Source organism: Acyrthosiphon pisum, chromosome A2 (genome assembly GCF_005508785.2).
Source record: "Acyrthosiphon pisum isolate AL4f chromosome A2, pea_aphid_22Mar2018_4r6ur, whole genome shotgun sequence".
Taxonomy (NCBI): Eukaryota; Metazoa; Arthropoda; class Insecta; order Hemiptera; family Aphididae; genus Acyrthosiphon; species Acyrthosiphon pisum.
Genome location: NC_042495.1, coordinates 106,773,020 through 106,792,150, shown reverse-complemented (window position 1 = coordinate 106,792,150; position 19,131 = coordinate 106,773,020). Strand labels below are relative to the sequence as shown.

Sequence of the window (19,131 nt, the reverse complement as noted above, 5' to 3'; positions counted from 1 at the left end):
TTTTTATTATGTAATCTTTCAAATTTCAATAATTAGTATTTAGATACAGCCCTATAATATATTATCGTCGATTCTTATTATTTGACATTAGGTACAAATGTACAATCATGTGATAATAATTATTAAGTACCTACTAAAACTATGGAATTGCGCAGAATCATTAATTCAAAAAATACTGACAAAATACTACGGTTAAAAAATTTAGCGAAAGACACTGCAGCAGCTGACTATGGAATATTGATTAAGGAGAAGAACAACGTGCTCGAAAATCATTAAGAAAAAAGATTCAACTACCTCAGCAGAAATCAAGGAAATTAGTGGGTAATAGCTGTAATAACAAAAAAAAGTATTTTAGCTTTGATTTAAGTGTTTAATTTTTTTTTTTATAAGTCATGAGGATCCGTCCTAATACATTTATACCTATATTTGTAATAGGTTGCAGGCTAAGTCATATTTGGTCATTATACTTATTACATATTAATAAATAAATATGAAAACCGACTTTCCCATTGATACTTTCCCATGGTATGCTCTAAGTATGGAAATATGAAAAAACCACCGTATATATACGTCGTATCTGAACTTTATATATAATATGAAACTGTTGTAATTATACACATTATATTACAATATACAAACAGAGCCGCGTACTTGTGTACACGTAAAAATGGTTGAGAAAACTCAGCGCGGCCGAGAAGGGGAAGGGACGCCCCAGAGCCTCGTCAATATTATGAAAAAGCAAATATAATAAACGTCTACCGTGCTAGAGTGTATAGGTGTACGTATAGTGAACACAATATTACAATATAGGCGTGTAATACTATACATATAGATATAGTGACGGCGGCCGTCGTCTTTGCGCGAAATAATTGTATGCAAACACTGCTGCAGTAGTTGGTAGGTATAACATAATATAGTCGGAGGTATTATACCAATATGTACAAGAAAAAACCACTATGGTATTAAAATACCTAGATACCTGTATAACTCTCGTGGTCGCCCCGTTTTCGAGTTGTACAATAATAATAATAAAGGAAAAAATCGAAACGAAAAGAAGTAAATTATAAATAATGAGCTGCGATAAAACGCGTGTACCTGTCTAGCTACTATATATATCTACATACACATGTACATAATATGCTTATTGCCTATATATAATTATAATTATTTACCTATAAATATTATGTTTATATAACTAAGCTACGGCTATAGAACGACTTGGGTCGTCGTCGAGGCAGCAGCTGCCCAGGGACTGAAATACAATAGTACCTCAGACCTCTACGGCTCTACCTACACACATATATAACATTATATAGGTACGACATTTTGTATCCACAACTTAAGGCAATAGTCATACGCACCCCTTCAAATTCGATCGCACGTGGAATTTCAATTAATCCTTTGCACACGTTATACTTCGATCATTGAGTGGTGCGGTATTCTCTATCCGATCAGCGGGCAGGGAGGGTCGTCAGTCGCGCATACCGTATTTCATATTATTTTCGTCGTCGGTCGAGTATTCTCATCTCCGTACGCGATACGGTGGCGTGAGTTGGGATAATTTTTTGGGCCACAAACTCAGTACTCAGAGCTCGCGGAAATCCGTGTGGGACTTTGGTACAATGTAACACACGTCGCGTATTAATATAAATTTATACCTAAAAGTTGTTCACGTATGTTATGCACTGCTCAACGGTTTAATATTTCCGGGGTCGAAGAAACACATTAAATACCATATAGTTTTACTCACTCCTAGCATCGCGGTTTCGTCCTGAAGGCGAACGCGACGATGTCGCCGAACGACGATGATGTCGTCCGGAGATGGACCACGTTACGGCGGAACTTCTTGCCGAGAATGTCGCCGGCGGCTGTGCAGTTGTCCGTCGGACGAGCGACGACCGTTGCGAAATCGTCGTGCGTACTTATCGACGAGTACACCAGCCACAGCACCGTTCACGGAATGCGATACATATCCAAAGCCAGTCTGTTGGAGAAGTGAGTCGTTTGCAGTCGTTACATTAGATTAATATTTTGAAGCCGGATTCATCCTGCAGCTTTCTAGTAAAAAAAAAAAAAAAATGTTAGCTAATTATAATAGATACCTCTATATTATGGTAACACGTAATTTTTTTGGAAAAGCTGGCAATTTTTTTAAAAAATTGGTTTTCATACGGCGCCTAGCAAAAATATTTCCCAAAAATAAAACGGTTTGTGGGTTGAACTTTATGCTACTTTATCCACCTAATACGCTATATATTATATAACTATATTTTTATATCTACAGGGATAATAATAATTATGGTTTGACTTGACGATTTTTTTTTTCAGTTGATTTGTCGACATTTTCCGATTTTTTTTTTTTAGTTATCATTTTGTTCTATTCACTAACTATTAATGCTGTATTCTAAATATTACAAGAGTATCATTCCACAGTCTAATCATTTTTATGTAAATAATATTATACCTACTTTATATTAATAATAATGATAAAAGAGGGAGTTGTAATAAAGAACACTCCTTAGAGTATATTTCTGCACTTCTTAAATACGTATGCATAATTTACTACCCATCTATGACCTATGTCCTATAGGTATTAGCTCAATATTTTAAATATATAGGTACCTTGTACCTACCTACATTTTTAAAAATATTTTCAGCTTTAATTTATGAAATTAAGTAACATATTAACAGTCATGTATAAATCGGTGTAAAAATATTATTCTACATGGCTATATCCAGTGGAATTTCTGGTACCTAGTATAATATTTTAAAGATGAGACGGCTTATTAAGCCACCTCCACATAATACCTCATAAAAATGTATACATTTTCTAATTTATTCAAAGTCAAAATTACGTGTTTCTAGTATCACATTAAATACAAAGCTCGTTGATTGATTCATTATAAAAACCTGACTGTTGTGTAAACGTATAATTTCTACAACTAAACAGTTAATAATTAAACAGCCATCTATTGAAAATTAAAAATATTTTTAATTTCAAAGTTTTGATGAGCTTAAAAAGTTCCAACCTACTTATATATTAATTAAAAATTATTTAAACCACATTTTATGTGGTTATCTTGAACATTTAATACTCAAATATTATTTTCAGAACCATAAAAATTGATAAGGAAAATTAGTTAAGAAATTTAATTATCTTAAATGATCTTAGACATTTCAATAGTATATAATTATTATAAATAATAATATTATAGAAATCATGGTATTATAACAGTTATACATGTGTGCATCATAATTTGTTACATTATTACATACTGCTGTGCAGCACCTATATATGGGTCTATATATCTATACTAACCCATAATATTCGTTCATACTAATTATTTTCAAAATTGTATTTATTTTTTAAATTACCATTACGCGCGATTTTCATGCTTGAAGCATTAACTGGAAGTGGAGACTGGAAATATGTTGGTACATATTATATACGAACACTATATTATAGTATAATATATGATAGTCGATTTGCGAAACATTTATATTATGCACGATATAAACATTATGTGATTTATATTACATTATAATTAATAAAATATGTAGCTTCAAATAATAATAAAAATTAATATAAACGGTCACTTTGGGTAATATACTTGATGTTAAAAATTTGAATAATGAATATTATCATAAGCACGTTGATACAATAAATTAAATTAAATTCTACATACATGAATGCGTTCGACTCGACTGGGCCGTAGGTACTCAGGAATTTGTTCATAATGACATTTATCTTGATTTGATCATAAAAATCGCAAAAAAAAAAATAAGTTTATTTCAAAATCAATAGATAAATTACAACCAATTAATGTTATAATATGAAGGTAAACATTTAGAAAATGTATAAAATGAAGACGAACTTTTTTAATGGGTTTAATATTTGATACATATTTAAAATAACAGGTATTTGTTAAAACTTTAAAAGTATTTATTATACCACTTAAAATATACAGATACCTACCTACTAGGATTTCAAATAGTTTTATTATTTTAACCATACTATTATAATAATATACAATTATATTCTTAAAACTTAAATCTGTTTTTTCCAATGGGCCAGGCTGATAAAACATTTCGCCATCTTGATAAATTGTGACAACAAAATAACACGCGTATATTATATTATTATTATTACCATTTCTCACATTATTTTATATAGGTACCTGCAGTTATCGTTATCTAGGTAGCCACTAGCCAGAAGCTATACTTAAATGTATAATTTTTACGTAATTTTAAAATTAAGTTGATCAATCAAAAACTAATCATACAATGAGTTGCGGTTCCTCAATATAATAATAATATATATTTATTATTTATATAATAATATGCTGTATGAACAAATATATTTTGATTAATACAATAATACGATAAATTTAATGGACCAATATCATTATAACAATATAGGCTATAGGCCTATAGCCATATTATAGGTCAGTATATAATCTATGTTTGATGTCTGAGCCTTTCAAGCAGTGACTGTTGACTGTTGAATATTTAAGTACCCATCTGTTCAACTCTTATAATGTATATGGCCGTATACCCTGCATTAATATTTCAATAACAATGAATAAGTGTATTCAATAAATTTAATTATTTAAATATGCTAGCCTAGAACATACCAGCTAGATATATTATATTATTGTATATAATGCAGGTAGTTGCTATACGAAGCTAACTTCGTATCGTTATTTTAGTATAATATTTGTTCAACTTGAAACAATTGGTAATTTTTTCCGACACATGGCTGTCATAACATAAATATTTCGTTTTCAAAAGTTAAGGTTTCACATTGAAATTAATGTAATAATATTATAAGTACGCTCTATTGATATGCATAAATGCATAATATAGGTATAGCCGTATGGGTACAATTATATCATATGATACTTGTTAGGTGTTTGTTATATAAATAAATGTAACGATTCTGAAAATCACGAACAAAATATGTGTAATGTGTACCTTCGTTATTAACCCTTTGAGGAGCAGCCTTGGAATACGAAAATGTGTGCTTTGGAAACGCCTTGGGAATTTACACAATATATTATACATAGCAATGGCAAATTGAAAAAAAAATTATAAGTGGAGACGTGTAGCAACGTCCGTAATGATAAATGAAAATAAATCGATTGATTAAAATTTAATTTCACATCTTTTATATAAGGTATTTTACGGTAGTTTAAGGGCCAGTTGCACCGTCTCTGATTAAAGTTAACCGGAGTTTAATCGGCCAAATTTGCCCGGTTAAATATCTGTTATCAACTGATTAAGCTTAATCAAAGTTTAACCGTATACGGTGCAACTGGCCCTAATCAGATGAAACTCAAACAAAGAAACAAAACTAAATTAGCATAATATAATATGTTTTTGCTCTTTATGACAGTGGTTTTTAAAATCGTATATATATACGTCTATGCTACTCAAAGGGTTAAGAAATAATGATGATATTTATTTGTGGTCTGTAAAATATCGGTCTGACCAGCAAAAAAAAAATAGATATACAAAAATGTCTACTCAAAGATTACATAATTACTAATTAGGTAGGGCTTAATATGACATACCACTTTTTAATTTTAAAAAAAATTGAAGAAATAATGTTAGTTAACACATGAAACTTGAGCAGCATATTTGTATTTATATTATATACATATTTCTGAAGTCTAATTGTACATTTAATACAAACAAATAATTTTAATTCACTTTTTTTTAAATGTACCTACTATGTCATTTGTATAAGCAACCACTGTATACTGGGCAATAGAAATAAATTATAAAATGTTTTCAATTGTTATAGTTTAATCAATTTTTTTATTATAAATAGCAACACTTAAGAAATATATTTTAATATAATTAATATAATAATATAAGTATGGAAATAATATAATAATAAACACTGCTATGTCATTTTGCCTGATATCATACAAGTTTTATTCAAAGTTTTTATGGCTAAAGTATTATAATAAGCTTATTTATAAAATAATTTTAGTATAGCTAGCCTTTTTATGTTCAACTTCGAATAAAAAAAATTGAAGGAACATAAAGTTTTATATTTTAAAATTAATTTTTAAAAATGATTAAAAAAAAAGTTAATAAGACAAAAAACACATTTTTGGTATCAAATTCTCTGATAAGGTAAAAACCTATGGTCACTGTATACAATTGTATGTAGGAGGTTATTTGTCACGTATATAATGCGGATTCGGTTCGTAAATATCAATAATTCTAATCAAAACATCAATGTGTCATATTAAGCCAGTCTCTCCTATTACCTACTTCGAAAATCATGTCATCACCATCAGACTTAATGGATAAACGCTAAACGATCTTATGCATGCATGTTTTCATAATTTGAAAGTGCATAATCTATGCCATGTTATGCGCACATCCTTCACATTGCTCAACTTCGGTGAGGTGACTTTTTTGTGACAGTAAAGAGGGATCGGCGTCGCGGTAGATTTAAGTTAAATTTTGTACGCCAGAATACAAATTACTATTGCTAGATGTTACACCATAAATATGAGTTATAAGTTAATAAAATAGTGATAGGTAGGTACTCTGTAGTCTATTAGGTTTTTTATTTCGATTTCAGGTGGGTACAAATCCCACTCAAAACACATCCATACGCTGTAATGATGTATTATAATTTATAGTCTTATAGGTAAATATCTAGTATCTACAATCCTACGCTACCGGTATAACATAAATCTTAATATTCTTGAACACCGTCGTTCATACATTACACAATAAATTTAAATTCCATTCAGTTTAACGGCCATATATTATTTTAAATTTATTATTAAAAAAAATCCACATATTAAAATATGAGAATGTGTAAGGAATTTGAATCGCGTTTATGGAATGCCCAATGTAATAAACGTACCCATAAACAGGGCAAACTATAGAACATTAGAATTAATAGAATTCATAACATTGTCGTTTAATTTAGATTATATAAAAATAACTCAAGAAGAGTTATAGAGAAAAAGTTTGATATGTATAGGTAGTAAATAATTATTATCATTTATAATTTTAACATAATTACATATTAAATAAAAATATATCGACTTATTAGAACTTATAGAAATGACAAAAATACGTTTACATTATTTAATTATATTGTAAATATAATATAATATATAGGTATCTTTTATACTTTTCGAAAGCCGATATCAATTTGAATTAATTTATAAAATATTTATTGTTTTATGTTTGTCCTTTAATACAAATAATATTTTCAAAAATATTCAAAATGTGGATAAATAATGTAAAAGTATAAACACTATTCGTTAAATCATTATTGAGTTAATATCCAAAATGTAGTAATATAACTTAAGTACTACGAAGCTTACTAACCTAAAGAATAGTAAAATCCTTTTTGAAACAAAATCAGAACATATACAATTTCCGTCTTATGAATGTTACGGGGGTATAGAAGCAGACAGGTACTTACGTGATGGTTGTTTATAATTCAAGTAAGAAGTATTTCCATCATAATATATAATAATATACTTATATACATATAAAGGAAAAACTTTTTAAGAATATTACATGTTTTATATAAATTACTTTATACATAACAATTGTTTGTTCTAATGATATATACTAGGAAGATATTTTAATCCTAGTTTTTATTACACCTAGGTATGGACGTATGGAGGTAAAATATGTAGGTACACCAAAAATTACTCTTTCATTAGGTATATGACAATATAGGTAATTAAATAATGTTATATTGTGTTATGGAACATCGTTTTCGTGTAAATATACTACTATAAGGTCATAGTTTTAACTTTAAAAGATATAGTTTAGTGTAGTTGGTTTCTACTTTCTATAGAGATGTATCAGTGTAAATCATAATAAATGAGTAACTTACCATAAAACAGTGAAGAGAAAATTGCTAAACTTAAAAGACATTTTTTTTAAAAATAGGTACATCATTATTTAAACAAAAATATATATCTAACTAAGTTATCAAGTCTTGATATTTTCTCCACTGCTCGGAAAAAGATTGAGTCATATATTATATGTTTTTGGTTATAGCCAGTGAGCCAGTGATAACGCTAGGGGGGGGGGGGGTGATACTGGGCCACTAGGGCACCACACAATGAGAGGCTCCGCCTTTATAGTTAGATGCCTTAAGTTAGGACTCAAAAACTTTATTTGTCCAGGGGCCCCAGAACACTTTACGCCGTCACTGAATAGTGAATACAATAAACATATTTAAAATATTGTAAATTTCTACCTATTGTTCAGGATTACCTAATAAAGTAATAACTAGGTAATAATAAAAAAAACCTTTCCATATAAGCTAACGAAGTACCTACCTAATGAATGTGGAAAGGTATTTATTCAAAATATCATATTAAATCAATTATTAAAACAGCAATTTTATATGGAATCCCTGTATATTGTATCTACAAATTTTCAACGAGCCAATTTTTCCCACGAAGTATTATATTCTATGAAATTTGTTTCCAGAATTTTTTGGATTACAATGTTAACGATTTGTGGACTGTCAGCATGTTATATTGGCAACCAGTTATGGCTCAAGTTCCGTTCCAAACCTACACAACTGGCAGTTAAAGACACCCATGTGCCTTTGTACGAGTTCCCATTCCCTTCGATTACCATCTGTCCAGCAATCAAGGTCAAAAAGACAGTAGGTCTTGAATACTTTTCAAGGTAATCAAATCATCAATTACCAATGCAATATATATACTGACATCGATAAAACTTTCCGTTACAGCTTTTAAGTTTGAAAAACCCTCCATTCGTAAAATAATATTATAATATATGTAATAAATCTAATAGATATCTATTATTTTGTAGGTACATCAGTATTGACAATGATACAGTGCGAACTGGATTATTGAATATAATGAGCGCTTTATCGACGATGCAACAGCCGACTTATTTTCGAATGGCGGAGTACGTAGATAAGGCCAAACACTTGTTGCCCTTGTTTAGAAATATAAACTTAACTGATTTTATGTTGACGACACTACCGACATGTAATGAACTATTTGGCCGGTGCAAATGGCACGGAGAAATTATATCGTGTTGCGAAGCGTTCTCACTTCAGAGGACCGAGGAAGGATTTTGTTATTCGTTCAATTCTCTGACTTCCGAAGCTGGAAAACATTGGTATGGGCGATGATCCAATGATTGATGATATATGATTATTATTATTTTTTTTAATTAATTAATTAATGTCAATCCGGCAATTCCAAAGTTTGGTAAAAATGTACAAAAAATACATAATTATGTATATAATATAAATGGATGTGTATGAAACTATGAACATTGAACAGTGTGTATGAACAGCAGTACAATGAAATATAGATTGGTAATAATAACAATTGTTTGCAATGATTTTGAAAATGTTTGCACAAAGTTGGGAGGCCATCTTCATGTACGCAATAGTAAGAAGACAAAATATTAAAAAGAAGAAAAAAACAATGCAGTATTTTACATTTAAATTACAACATTGAAAATATAGTGTGAATGTGTCAAATAAAATTGAGGTAGAGGATAAGTATTAATGGTATATTAAGTTAAGTAGGTAACAAAGTTAAAGTGAGTTATGGAAATGTAGCATTCTGTATATAGGGTATTAGGGTGGTTGTAGTTCGTACGGTGAGAAGGGATGGCGTAGAGCAACGAGCGGTCTCTTGTTGCATAGACAGGGACACAAAAAGATAGATAACAGAAGATCAGAGGCATCAATTGAGCCGTTTAGTAAAGAGGAGATAAAATTAATGTCCGCGTCAAGATAACGTGTGGTAAGAGTAGGCAATTTAAAGACGAGTTAATATTGAAGAGTAGTCATGAGGCCGGTGTGCAATTTTAAAAACAAAAGCAGTGTACGGAATATATTGGTGTTCAACAATCATATTAATAATTATAATATAATGATTGATTAATAAACACACATCATATTATATGCTTTCACAGCCCTCTTTCCGAAGTGTTAGAAAACGAAGGCATCGTTGAAGAAGATGACTATATGTATCCTGGATGTCAACTGAGGAGAAATACCGCCGTAGGTACAGTCACGGGTCTAGAAGTATTTTTGTACAAAACAAATATGTCCGAATCATTGGGCCTGGGACAGCGTGACATAGACGGTGCTAGGGTACGAACGAAATACTCAAACTCAAATGCTTATTGCTTAAGACGGTAAAACCTAGGTAATTATTATTCTGATATTAATAACATTTACATACAGATCATGATCCACACGTCGTACCAGTTTCCAAACGCGGGAGATGGTATATGGTTAAGGTCCGAACAGGGCCGACGACTGAATATCATGATTTCGCCGGTGATAACGGTCACCAGCAGTCGGGTAAAAGATCTAAGTGTGGCGACGCGGGGCTGCGTGTTTCCGGATGAAAGGGAGTTGTACATCTATCACGTGTACACACAGAGTTCGTGTCTGATCCAGTGCCGCATGGAATTTATCTTGTACACGTGCGGTTGTCACATGTATTTTTTCATAACACCCGGTAAGTAGAGCAGTGTAACCGCGTAGACATAGGCTAAATGTAATACAACATTCCTCATAAGTTGTTGTTAGTGGAAATTAAAAAAAAGTTAAAACAAAAACTATATTTATTTTCTGTAGATGATGGAAAACCAATGTGTGGTATAGCAGATCTAGCTTGCATAAATCATAATACCCGTGAGTAAAAATAAATTACTATAAAATTATATTATATTATAACGTGTGAAGAGTTTTCAATATACAGCGCTTGAATTATGGCGGGAGGGGGGACAGGGAGTAGGTATACTTCTTTTTCAAAAATGTTATAGCGTATTTTCAATTATATCTTAATCAATAAGACATTTAAATCTTCAGGTACAAACTTTTTTTATACTCTATATAAATCTCTCAATATATTAGGACGCGACACGTCCTACCAATAAAGAGAAAACAGAGTTCAGTTAGCGCGAGCGCTCCCTTATCGGGTTGTTTACACGACACCACGACGGCGATTAATATAATTACTAGGGTGTTCCTTAATTTTCAATTTCAAAATATTATTGGTCTCACCCCCTAAATCGGTGTGTATACATATAAAAATGAACTGCAAGAAATTTTAGGTCGATCAAATAAAGTCAACCTGTGCCGACTTGAAGTTGTAGTTTGAGCTTAATACATTTTTAAATAATTCTAGACATTTTTGGTATTTCCGTAAATATTTCGTAATAATAATATTAAATTACCCATAATATATAGAGAATATTATATTGGTGTTCAATCCAATTATACAAAGGGATTTTATTAACTACGTCACCCCATTTGTATCAATACATTCATTAAATTCTGATGTTAAGAAGTTTTAAGCATAATTACAACATTTCATATGTAGCCATTTGGATAATGGATTTGTTTTATGTAGGTAATTTAAGAACTTCGAACGATACAATTTTTTAGCACGTTAAGCGGATGATAATTTTTAAAATGAGATGTATCGAGTTAGCCTAGTATAAATTTACCTAGTTATACAATTGAAGAAGTGGCCAACTTTACAATCACACATATTATAATAAATATTATCTATTTCTAATTTCTAACTATTATTTATTAGTACCTAATTTGTTCTGCAGGTCATATTAGAATGCTAACTCCACCCAAAGGTACTCCTGGTTTTGAGGCTCGACTCATACGTGATTCACTAGATTGTTCACAGTGCATACCTACTTGTTACGAGACAACGCATGAAATCGAGATGGAGTCGTCTCCAGATCAAAGAACGTCCGTTTGGAAACTGTTCAGCTATTTGGACGTGGCGTATGGAAACTTGGGTTCCAAAAAATATCAAAGGGACATAACTTTTGCTTGGACAGATCTTTTAGGTGGGCATATCGATTAACGAAGAGTTGATTTACCCGCTTATACGTGGTATATTAATGTATAATCAGTGCTTGAGTTAGAAAGAAAATGCTTAAATGTAAAAAATGGGCGTATCTGAAGATTTAAATTGTCCTATCGATAAGGATATAATTAAAAGAGGTACGCTATAACATATTATTTTTTAAAAAATAATATAGAAATTCATTCCTCCTTAAATTCAAGCACTGAATTTATATAATAGGTACACAGCTAGCTGTATAATCATGTATCCAATTATTTTAGTTAAATTATTTATTTACATTGCAGTGGCACTGGGCGGTGTCGCCAACTTGTTTTTGGGGTTCAGCATATTGAGTGTAGTTGAATTCATTTATTGGACGCTGAAAATATGTGTCATTACATTCATTAGACTATGCAAATAGCTAGTATAGGTATCCACCTTTATATTATACTGTATAAATGCGTACCTATCATTATAATAAACGAATTCAAACGTATATTACTTAACATATTGTGTAACGGCTGGTGTTTATCTTTCAATACATCCTACCCTTAATTATAATATATTGTATACGTTCAACATACCGTACAATATACACAACCATGGCTGGTAAGTACCTACCTGCAGTTACTAGAAACCCGTCAGTCGTGTTTTGGATCCAGCGCACAAACATGAACCCCAAACCGGGACCAACGTTTTGGAAAAAAGAATTCGCTTGGTCTTATTCAACCGTCGAAAGACTGGCGATAGCCAAGAGTAAACGGCTGGGCAATATTTTCAGAGAATACGCTCGTTACTGTACCGTACACGGAGTCCAATACATTTTTAAAGATAATTCCAGTTTCATTGAACGGTTTGATATTATTTAAAATCATTTTATATCGTTTTGACGGTAAAACACACACGTATCTCTATCGGCACCAGGGTTGACTCAAGCGAAAATAGTGCATTAGGCAAAATCAAATTTTTCTACCTTTAAAATATAAATATTATCATTGTTTTGAAAATGCCGCCCCCTACTTAAGTTCCGCTCTAGGCCAGTTCCTAAGTCACTTATACCTTGAGCCGGCCCTGATCGTCACCACAATAATCACACGTCGACGACAACGACATACCTATAAGTTATTTCAGGTGCGCTTGGTTAGTAATCGTGTTGACCAGTTTCGTTTGTGCAAGTATTCTGGTACATACCATGTGGCTAAAGTTCAACTCCTCGCCGACAGTTACGGCGGTCAAGGACACGCACTTGGCATTGTACTCTCTCCCGTTTCCAGCCGTCAACGTCTGTCCCATGGACAAGATAAAACGTTTGGTGGCCCATAAGTACGTGGCTGACAGAATAAACGTTTCATATCAAGAGTCCGAATTAGACAATTTCCTCAACGCGTTGACACTATTTCAGCACCCGCTCTACAATAGAATGTTATACTACATAAATAACGGAATAGGTGGTTTTTTTACCAAATTAACCACCATTAATATTACAGATTTTATGTTACAGGTAAGTAGGTACTGTACACGTACAATAGTTACCTATACCATTGATTATAAATACAAGTGTTTATAATAAATGCCTGTATACTTCTTAGGTATTATTCAAGTAGATAGGTGCCTAGATACGTAATATTTAAAATATTGCAATATACAAAGTACAAAATATAATATGTACCTATTTAATAGTGTGCGTTTGAATTTTTTCGATTACCGTATTTGCTGCAGGTAATGCCGACATGTAACGAAGTGTTCAACGCTTGTTTTTGGATAGGACACTCTTACAACTGTTGCGACTTGTTCAGCTTACAGAGATCTGAGGAGGGTTTTTGCTATTCATTCAACTCCTTGACTTCCGTTAAAAAATCGGCTTGGTAATGAACTCCTTCATTGAGCATATTATTTTAAACAAAAATCGATAACATATATTAATAAACCGGCGATTACCGGACACGTATTTCCAGTCCCATGTTTAGCACCCTGGAGACTGATACGGATACGGCTTATACAAACTCTACAAACTGGGAATGTGTACTGAGACGGAATACAGCAGCCGGTTCTACTTCGGGATTGCAAATTTTTTTCAAGAAATTTGCTAAATCAGAACGCTTGATAAACGCTTCCATAATTACTGGTCAACCGGCTGTCAGGGTTCGTGAAAAACGATTAAATTACGTTACGCTATTGTTACCTATATATTATGTATACTCAGTGGTTGATAACCACTGGTTGTCCATGGTAATATTATATTTAAACGGCCTCGGAATAAATATTGTTTCGTATAGGTAGGTACACGATCCAAGAAATCATTTGACTTGTTTTTTGCAGGTTCAGGTATTTTATGTGAACGAGTATCCAGAATCCGGTATGGGCAGCATTGTCACGGCAAAGAAGGGGACTAAATTAAGCATTATGGTTAAACCATTTGTCACAATAAGCACGGATAGAATTAAACATCTCCCCGTGGTGGAGCGGTTTTGTTATTTTCCCGATGAACAACACTTGAGTGTGTCGAGGTCGTACACTCAAAAGTCATGTCTCATAGAATGCCGTTTAAATTATTTACACAGAAAATGCGATTGCCGTCCATATTATTTCAATATGCTTGGTAAGTGAAAACTGAAAATGAAAAGAAAAAAGGTGAGCAAGTGGGTGACGTTTTGCTGTACAATAGGTTACAAATGGGTCACTGTAATGGATATTGGATAGTGCTAAATTTGAATTCAATGATATATAATATAATTATGCATCAAACGGTTAGTCAGCTTACGATATATTACTAAGTATATTTGATGATATTATTGTGAATAAAGTAATTTATTTACCAATATTTACGTGGAACCTTGTTTTTCAACACTTAGCTATAAATGTTGAACATATTATACATTTTTAACTACAAAATAATTTATAAATTTTGGCAAAATTCGAACTTCAATAACGTTTATAAAAAAAAATGTGCCTACATATTTTTAATATTTTTCAACTGATATTGTTACAATAAATCAAAAGCCTTAACCCTTGTATTACATTTTCACACTTTTTTACCCAACGAATTAAATTTTTATTAAAATATACCTAAAGAAAAAAAACTAAATAAATTGAAATTTGAAATTGCCTGTAAGCAACTCAAAACGAGGCAGAATATTTTTAAAATGATATCAAGAATAGAAATTGATAAAATAAACATATGGTGTAAATTTCAAGTGTCTACGGTTTATAATTTGAATTACAACAAAATAGAAAATCACTGCGTAATGAAAAATCGAGTAAATATCCAATTTTGTAAAAATATGAACTTCAAACGCTCATAAAAATTTCATTTGACTTTCTTGTAGACATTTTTTTTTTTTTTGATTTAGGTAGACAAACATATGAGGAATCTTGTATTACATTTTCAAATCTTAGATTTAATAAGAAAAGAAACTCAAAATAATTTGCACATTTTCGTGATTTTTACGTGTCTCGTCAACATTTGAACTTTAAAAAAATACTTACAAAAAAAAAATTGTGTCTGGATTTTTAATATTTTTCAAGCTTTTTTACTCAAGATATAAAATTTTATTGACATTCATAGAAAAAAAACAAAAAAAGGTGTGCAAGTGGATGTCGCTCTCAAGCCCGGATTAAGGGGTGCAGGGGTGCCATGGCCCCCGGGCCTCCATAGTTAGAATTTATTTAGGGGCCTCTGATTTGTCCATTACTTTTTTCGTTATAGGCTATATAACACTGCATGAATCACCTAAAATAAAATCGATGATTATTTAGCTAGGAAAAAGCTTGTAAATTATAATTTATACATTATTCATTATTTATTGCTATATAGGTACCTAATATCTATATATTATATTTATTATAACAGGTATATTCTAATATTAAATAATATACAATGTGTCCCTGGGTGAAGAGACCGGCCAACGTCATCTGAAAGTATACCAAAAATGATGAAGAAATACCCTTTAAAGATTGAATTTAACTTTTTTATTTTTTTAGTTATAGGCAATTAACTTTTTTTTTATTAAAACCATACATATTGCACATTTGTTCATATGTCTTCAAAAGTTTTCAACATTTTGATGTAATTTTTTTTTTATTTATAGCTATTTAATTGTCCTATCAACATTCCGACATACGCAATTGAACTAGAAATGTGCTAATTATTTTTATTAAATTAAAAAAGTAGAAAAATGTTGGCAAAAATTAGTATTTTTAAAAGGAAATTGTGCATTATTCCAAATAATTTATTATTAAGTATGGGCCTTTGTTTTGTTTAGGACAATTAAATAGCTTTAAAAAAAAAAAATTACATCAAAAAGTTGAAAACTTTTGAAGACATAAACAAATGCACGATATGTATGTATAGTATTGATAAAAAAAAAGTTAATTGCCCATAACTTAAAAATAAAAAAGTTAGACCCAATTTTTAAAGGGTATTTCTTCATCATTTTTGGTATACTTTCATATAACTTCAGCTGGTCACTTCACCCCGGAACACATTGCATACATTAGTATTTTTTTTTCATACTGCGGGGCCTCAAAATGTCTTAATTCGGGCTTGGTCGCTCTGCTGTACAGTAGGGTACAAGTGGGTCACTGTATAATGGAGGGTATTAAATTTGAATTCAATGATATAATATCATTGTATACGAAAAACAATTCTGAGCGGTGACGGTTTGTTTGCATATATATATTTTATATTATATTTATATTGTTATTACTTATTATTAATACGGTAGTCCGCAAGTTGAATTGATATTATAAAATTACAACAAAATTACTAAAATCGTTATTCTTGGTTATTTAATGTGACGTAATTTCTTCCAAATTGTATCATAAAATTACTATAAAAAAAAAATGTGACTATATAAAATAATATATAAAATATTTTTAATATTTTTTCAACTGATATTGTTAAAATTTATCATGAGCCTTGTATTAAATTTTAAAGCTTTTTTACCCAACGAATAAATTGATTGACAATCATGGAAAAAAACTAAAAAAATTGGAACTGAAAATGTCCATTAGAGTTTAAAACAAATCAAATATTTGAAAATATTATGGTGTATAGAAAAATGCTAATATAAACAAGCAGTGAAAATGTTTCTACGGTCATTTGTATAGTTACATTAAAAACCAAAGCCGATTTTGCGTAGAAATTTCCCGGTTTTCCATAAATTTTATTTTGTTTTTATTAGCGCTTTTGACACTAATGGGAATATAGGAACTAGATTCACTTTCCTTTCAAACAAGACACTGAAGTTAAAATTCGAAGCATTATTTTGACTACTTATCGTAAACACAGACACAAAAAAAACCACACATCATTGTAAAATCAATACATTCATCGCTCCGCTCAGAATCTAAAATTGATAAATATTTTATGTTATTTTATATTTATTATTTATTATATATTTAATTCATAGGTGTAGTATTTTTAAGATTTAATATTTTATTAATTATTATTAAAATAGAACATGTATAAGCTGGTACATACTTTTCATTTTTAGATAATCGTATACCGATATGCAACTCGACACAGCTGTTATGCATCGCACAGCACAATAGTGAATTACGTTTCTACAGTCCACCGATAGGCAACATAAGAGGTTTCCTGTTGACAGAGATGAAGTCACCTCTCAACTGTTCCCAGTGCTTGCCCACGTGCCACGAAAGCGTGTTTGATCTGGACGTGGATTATTCGTTGGATTCGCTGCCTCTGACGAGGAGCAGTTACGGATCTGTGGACATATTCTATAGGAACGAGGGAGCAGTGAAGTATGAGAGGGACGTGACGTTCGGCTGGATCGACTTGCTGGGTATTATTTAATTAATTAAAATAAAAAATAAGCCTACGCGTGGATGAAGTGAAACTTATTTTAGGGTTATTCAGAAGTTGATTATGAATAATTATTAGATATTTGATGGAATAAAAAAAAATACATTTCTTTCAGGTGGGTTAAAATAAATTGTTGACAAATTTTATCTGAAAAATGATTTATTAATGAAAATGTTGTTATTGTTTAACAATTTTCGGGGAAGAGGTTTATAACATTTATATTATACATTATATTATATTATATTATAGATATAACTCCCCCCGGATATGTCACTGCCTATACTTACCTTCCGATTAGTGGTGTAATTTGAGTTTTTTTAATAGACATGGCAATATTTAAGCAAGCCAATTGTTTGTCTTATTCCAGGCTCATCATGTCCAGATTAATTTCCAATAATTATTAGTAGTAATAGAGATTACGACGATTACGTTATTATACCTATTTTATAGACTGTTATGTATTTATTATTTTTTACTATTCAATATCTATGTAAACATTTTAAATCATTATAAGCTGTAATATCCTGAAAAAAAAATTTTATTATTATTATATTATTATCTAAGCGTCCCACTAAAATTTTGAAAAGGGCCAAATATTAATTTTGAACAGCATGCCGCGTGCTATGAATACATTTTAAAAAGAGGCCTTCATTGGGTGTATTTTTTTCCCCTGTGTAGGTACAGTACATTTTGAATGATAATAATTAAATGCAACTAAAATATACCAATAAAATCTAAAAAAAATATCTTATTTTATTTTATTTACTCTTTCAAAGTGTTGAATGTTTGATTTTATAGAATGTACAATTCAGTTTTAGTGTGGGCCGCATATTGGGGACCACTAAACAATAATAATAAGTAATAACCACCCATTTATATTATAGGTACTATAATTTTTAATGTATAAATAGCCAGAATTGAATAAACACTAATTATTACTTATTAGTTATTAGGTAAAATTATTAAAATTGTTTTTATGCATATAACATTAGGTATATATTATGACAGTCACTCATTTATTTTTTTATGGAAATTAATACACATTGTTTTATTTGATTCATTGAATAATAGTTTCATACTTTTTTTTTTATGATCATTTAGTGTCATTTGGAGGCATTGCCGGTCTGTTTTTGGGATTTAGTTTGTTGACAATTATTGAACTTGTGTACTGGGGTATTAAGTTCCTCATATATCAATACAATAAGCCTTCTTCATCAACAAATAAGATAACACCTAAATATTAATAATTGCACATTTATTGAATTATGAAACATTACTGTTATAAAAATATATAATATATTATAATTATTTAATGACAACTCACATACTGTAAAATCTTAGTATAAAACATTGGTATAACAATAATATAATATTCATAGATTAGAAATTACATTTTAACATAATATAACTTATAGTTTATGTTTTAAAAAAATA

The 19,131-nt window shown here is 30.6% G+C and overlaps 2 protein-coding genes across 2 annotated transcripts; both read left to right on the top strand.

Moving 5' to 3' along the window:
- Positions 1-973: 973 nt before the first annotated feature.
- On the top strand, positions 974-12,809 carry LOC103309297 (sodium channel protein Nach-like). The gene is made up of 8 exons (XM_016803957.2): positions 974-1,995; positions 8,491-8,694; positions 8,842-9,156; positions 9,967-10,147; positions 10,241-10,520; positions 10,640-10,696; positions 11,626-11,874; positions 12,179-12,809. The coding sequence occupies exons 1-8, from the start codon at positions 1,790-1,792 to the stop codon at positions 12,292-12,294; spliced, it is 1,608 nt and encodes a 535-aa protein (XP_016659446.1). The 5' UTR covers positions 974-1,789; the 3' UTR covers positions 12,295-12,809.
- Positions 12,810-12,852: 43 nt separating this feature from the next.
- LOC100573601 (pickpocket protein 19-like) lies at positions 12,853-19,115 on the top strand. The gene is made up of 6 exons (XM_016803971.2): positions 12,853-13,374; positions 13,593-13,738; positions 13,829-14,015; positions 14,193-14,472; positions 17,369-17,677; positions 18,799-19,115. Exons 1-6 carry the CDS (start codon positions 13,066-13,068, stop codon positions 18,939-18,941), a joined length of 1,374 nt encoding a protein of 457 aa, XP_016659460.1. The 5' UTR covers positions 12,853-13,065; the 3' UTR covers positions 18,942-19,115.
- Positions 19,116-19,131: the final 16 nt, after the last annotated feature.

What these genes read in the sequence shown, in the direction of transcription:
- LOC100573601 (XM_016803971.2), top strand. Translation starts at nt 13,066, where the DNA reads ATGTGGCTAAAGTTCAACTCCTCGCCGACAGTTACGGCGGTCAAGGAC. An exon ending in TTACAGATTTTATGTTACAG is followed by an intron (nt 13,375 to 13,592) that starts GTAAGTAGGTAC and finishes TATTTGCTGCAG; the next exon opens with GTAATGCCGACATGTAACGA. An exon ending in ATATTATTTCAATATGCTTG is followed by an intron (nt 14,473 to 17,368) that starts GTAAGTGAAAAC and finishes TTTCATTTTTAG; the next exon opens with ATAATCGTATACCGATATGC.
- LOC103309297 (XM_016803957.2), top strand. Translation starts at nt 1,790, where the DNA reads ATGTCGCCGAACGACGATGATGTCGTCCGGAGATGGACCACGTTACGG. An exon ending in GTGACATAGACGGTGCTAGG is followed by an intron (nt 10,148 to 10,240) that starts GTACGAACGAAA and finishes ATTTACATACAG; the next exon opens with ATCATGATCCACACGTCGTA. An exon ending in GTATTTTTTCATAACACCCG is followed by an intron (nt 10,521 to 10,639) that starts GTAAGTAGAGCA and finishes TATTTTCTGTAG; the next exon opens with ATGATGGAAAACCAATGTGT.